The following is a 5,000-nucleotide window of genomic DNA, read 5'->3' as shown; positions in this document are numbered from 1 at the left end:
ACGTATATACTTGACACAAACTACTAAAACAAATCAGTTATTTCTTGTGCACATGTGCATACTTTTTGGGTATATTTGCAGGTGTATGACTTCTTGTGTCCTTTAAAAAAAAAAAAAAAAAAAAAAGGATAAACTCGTCCCTGGAGGATTGAGCTTCCCAAAAGTCCTTCAGGCGGGTGGAACGACCTGCAGGAACATCACAGACACACACGCACACACACACACACACACACACACACACACACACACACACACACACACACACTCTCTCTCATTAGTGATTGTGTGTATGCGCAGCCTCGGTAGCGCATGATAAGGGCATGCGGCGCTCAGCAGACTGCGACGTTAGTCACGCAGCCCCCCTGCACGCACATTCAGACTCACACACACCAAAAGCACCGAATCACCGCCGCAGAGAGATGATAGCAGCGATAAGAGATAAAGAGGGAGAGAAAGGGGGGAGGGAGGGAGGGGACGCCCCAATATCTGCTCCACCCAGAGTGTAAAAGGGAGACGGAGGAGTAGCCAAGTGGGCAGGTGTTCTCTGTGTGTGTGTGTGTGTGTGTGTGTGTGTGTGTGTGTGTGTTGAGACAGAAAGACACCATATAGTTAGATGTGAAGACGGTGCTGAAGGCCAGTAGAGGTGTAGGTCATTGTCACGTTGGTGGTTTAACTCTCTGGTTGTCAGATTCCCAACAGTTAAACAATAATTCATAATTGGGAGGACGGCCTCGGTGTCCTAATCAGCCTCTCCGGGGATTTACTCTTTTGCTACATCAACAGTTCCCTGTAGATTTTGCAGCGGCTTGCAGTTTTTCTCACCAGTGAAAACACTAAAAAATGTATTAAAAAAATAAATCCTCTTCCTGAAAATATGACAAGGACAGTAACATTAATCCAATAAGTCCTTTGACATCCAATTATCAGTGTTTGTTACTCTTCTCCTGCAAACAAACATATGAAATATGTATGAAGTCACTTGATGGCCGACTCTCCAGCTTATAGTTCTGTGAGTTGAGTGGGTGGCTGCAACGAGAATCAAACTGCAAACCTGAACATTGTTTATGCTGTAGCTCTACCTATGTGACTTTAAGGGTAACTTTTTTGGTTGTTTTTGCTGCTGATGTGTACAAAAAAATAGAAATTGTTCCAGTATTGAGGGGAAACGCTGCAGACGGCAGCCAATAAACAGGTTATAACTCCCCACCGTCGATGAACGTCCACTCAGAGTGTTTGTTTTTGTCACTGACAGGCTCAGATTGTTAATATAAGTGTCTTACAAAATGTCTTTACCTTTTTGGCTTGAAGTCTCATTATGAAATCTCTACGCTTTCCGTTTTCCAGCGTTGTCTTCCAGCAACTAGTCACATGACATAATAACAAACAGGAAGCGAGAGGTAAAGAGAAATGTTATATTTCTCTGAAGGGTTTTTCCCATAAAGTTGTCAGACACTTACATTAACAATCTGAGCTCGCCAGTGGCAAAAACAAACACTTTCTGTGGAAGAACATCAACGGTACTGGACCAGATGGAAGCAGTGTTGAATCCATTAGTCACTTAGACAAGAAAAATATGTTTAAAAATACAGAATATACCCTTGAAAATACACACTATTAACTTTGTATTCCTTCAATGAAAGATGCCATAATTTGACATTTTGAATTCAACATTGTCACACCTCAAAACTTAATCACTCTGAAAGGAGGACGACCTTTTGTGGGTCTGTGAAAAGAGAGATTTTTTTTGTGCTGACGTAACAGTTTATATGATGTTGTGACGTGTGCAGATCACCTGATTCTCTCCGAGGATGCAGAATAAGTTCTATATCACAGTGGCATTCCCCGACACTTACATGACATTTATGTGAAAACACCTCTGTTAGAAGATTTCTTTCTTGCTCTCTGAGAGACAAGAGACTTTGAGAGACATCTCATTACAAGATATTTGCATATTCATGTTTTTTAGTAAGGGACTGCTCAAATTCTTTGCAGCCTTTGACATTAAATTAGGTACTTAAAAACACATTTTTGCTATTGCCTTTGTTTTTGGAAGATGGAGAGATTCAATTAGGTTTTATTTAGAAAGTTAGGAAAGGTCATCAGATGCTGAGAGAAAGTTTTCTCCTCTCTTCTTGCAATCAGTGATTTAAATCTCCTCCTTCGTCTCTGCCCTCACACGCACACACTCTCTCACATCCGAGCTTTATGTTTTAAAATGTTTAATTGGGGCGTTTTTTTGTAAACAGCACTTCATAAATAAATTTGCCTCCATTTTGACTTGACGTGAGGTTTTTAAAGAGGCTGGTAGAAGCTGACAGACTAATGGACAAAAACAAAGCGGGAGCAGACTAATTGCTGACATTGTTTTTGAAAGTTAATAATCTGAAGCTACTAACAACTCGCCCGTCTCCAGCTCGCTCCCCGCCCACGCTGTCTCTATTAGTTCCCCTCGCTCTGCACGCCCTGCTTCACTATCTCCCTCCGTCTCAAGCGGTGGAACATGTTTGCCCTAATTGTCGACTTTATTACACGTTTCGTCGTCTTATTAACGTTGCCGCGGCGTCAATTTTTTAGCCCGGAGTCAGTTTTCTTTTTCCACTCGGCTTGGCATATTTGGAGGCCCCTGGTAATAAAGCGTTTCCGCACGCCGTTTTTTGATAGTGGGAGAAGCGAGCGTGGAGCTTTTTAACACATGTTCACTTTGAAAACAATAGCGTTTTCTTTTCTTTTTTTTTGCATTTTGCATAATCTGAATATATTTTCTGGCTCGAGGTTTTGTTGAAAGTCAAGTTAATTGCCTGCTTTTTGTCTCTCTGATGAGTGAGGGAGAGAACGAGAGAGTATCTCATGGCCTGTCAGTAAGTGTGTTTGTGCACACGTGTGTTTGCATGTGCACTAATGGTGTGTGTGTGTTCGGTGTGTGTGTGTGTGTGTTTTTGGTCCCAATAATCACAGAGCTGCTGTGAAATCCTGAACCAGCTGCCTAATAGAAGCCTGAGAGCAGATCTAAGTGGCTGGTAGAGGCTGACAGAACAATAGACGAGGCTGATCGTTGACATTGTGTTTTTTTGTTTTTTTTAATCAGTAGTAATTGGAGTTTAACCAACTCCTTCCATTTGTGTGTTTACTGTTAATCTGTTTACTGCAGCCGTTGTTTGGAGTGGATCTCTCTTTGTGCACTTCATGTGTTCATCAACATCTCTGAGTTTAACATGTTGATCTGGAACAGGAGAACTGAAACGTCACGGCTGCACATGTAAACTGTTTCCTCTCTTACAGTGCAGTTATATTAATTTATTACCCCTTTTTGGATACATATCTCAGCCCTTGTATGTGTTCCAAGGGATTAGAGCAACACCAGAAATACTGGAGCATCCACTTCATCAAATTACAAGTAGATACTATTGACAGCACTCTATTATATTCCTGTTTTTGGTAATTTACTCCCATTTAAATATTTTTATTACCGGCACAAAACATTTATTGTAGGAAAAAACAAAAAGCCTGCTTTACTGAGCAACAACCTTTCATGTTTAGAATCCATCACTAAATTCATGGCAAACCAATTTTTTGTCTTCGTGGAATAACATTAACACGGCATTGTAGTTGCATTTGTCATTGAAGTAAGTTTCACTTTGAATTTGGTGGGAAACATGGGCTTCTTTCTCCGATTTTCCAGCTGAGTTCTTGCTACATTTCAACCACAAATCAATTTCTTCTTGATTTTTATCTAACATTCAATATTAAAACTAGCTTCCCGATCACACTGAACAAACGTTATTGTCAATGTGATTGCGTTAAATATAAAATATGGTTTATCAAACCAACATTTATAAAAAACAATTAGGAATTATATAAAACAAATATATATATATTATGATATAACGGTACCCCTTATAGTACTGCAGAGTGTCTGTAGGTGTGAGAAACACTGACATGTAGCATCAACAGTAATCAACTCTTTTTCTCCGTGTTCCGACAGAACAACGCTGAGGAGCTTCGAGCCGAGCGACTCCGCAGAGCGACGGAGAGGTTGCGAAGCCCGGTGGTCTTCAACAAGGACTCTGCAGTCAGGAAGACTCAGCTGAAGTCCTTCAGCCAGTATGTGGAGACCAGACCAGGTGAGGGAACAATGCAACACACACACACACACACACACACTTACACAATGCATACAGTGTTTACACAGGGAGGTGTGTTTGCACAGAGAGACACTCAGCTCGTTTACATCCAATTCACACCTTAGAACAGGTAACTGCCTCTTTAAGGGTCAGAGGCTCAACAATGATTCATCTGTTTACTGTTTGTTGTTCCAAACCAACTGTTTCGTTAATTTACTCTGTTCCTTCTGACCACACGCAATGATACAACTCCAAGAAGTGCCACTTAACAATATACTGACAACTATTAAAACAATTAAAAACAAGCTTAAGTAGAATAAGACATGTATAGAATTCAAGAATACTATCTACAGTGCAGTGTAATAATTATTTGATTTAATTAAAGGTGGCAGCAAACAGAGAGGTCTGCAGCCCTAAGTTGCATTTTTCTGGTAGTTTGTTATAAAATAAAAACTAAATGCTGCTTATTAATGTTTTGTTTTAAATCTGGGGACAAAAAACGGCCTGAGAGGTCTGGATGATTCATGATGTAGCAGAAGATCAGACATAAACCATTCAGTGCTTCATAAAACCTTTGACGGACAGAAAGACGGTGTGAAGTCCTCAGAACTGGAGTGATGTCATCCATTTTCTTGGTCTCAGTGACTCGATAATAAATGATAAATGCACGGACAAGATTTTCCCAATCCTGCTGAGACATAAATCCTTTAATCCGTGATTCAGTCATAGGCTGACTTTGTAATAATGTTTAGATTTGGCTGTTAAAATTCAAGATTTTAAACCAAACAGTCAGTAAATAAAAAAAAAAAACACAGGACATCAAGAAAGAAAGCAAGAAAGACCTGCATACTTAAGATGATGACGTCATTCCAAAGTGTT

At 40.1% G+C, this 5,000-nt stretch overlaps 1 protein-coding gene across 5 annotated transcripts in view; it reads left to right on the top strand.

The window, feature by feature from the left end:
- The window catches only part of ehbp1 (EH domain binding protein 1), a 148,554-nt gene that overhangs the window by 103,263 nt on the left and 40,291 nt on the right, over positions 1-5,000 (top strand). For all 5 annotated transcript variants that reach the window (XM_054600032.1, XM_054600031.1, XM_054600030.1 and 2 more), the window contains one exon: positions 3,983-4,121. In XM_054600032.1, the coding sequence (XP_054456007.1) occupies positions 3,983-4,121 (139 nt within the window). The remainder of the gene's footprint in view (positions 1-3,982; positions 4,122-5,000) is intronic.

This window comes from Anoplopoma fimbria, chromosome 6 (genome assembly GCF_027596085.1).
Source record: "Anoplopoma fimbria isolate UVic2021 breed Golden Eagle Sablefish chromosome 6, Afim_UVic_2022, whole genome shotgun sequence".
Classification (NCBI taxonomy): domain Eukaryota; kingdom Metazoa; phylum Chordata; class Actinopteri; order Perciformes; family Anoplopomatidae; genus Anoplopoma; species Anoplopoma fimbria.
Note: the sequence above shows the minus strand (reverse complement) of the source record. Positions and strands in the feature narration are given on the sequence as shown.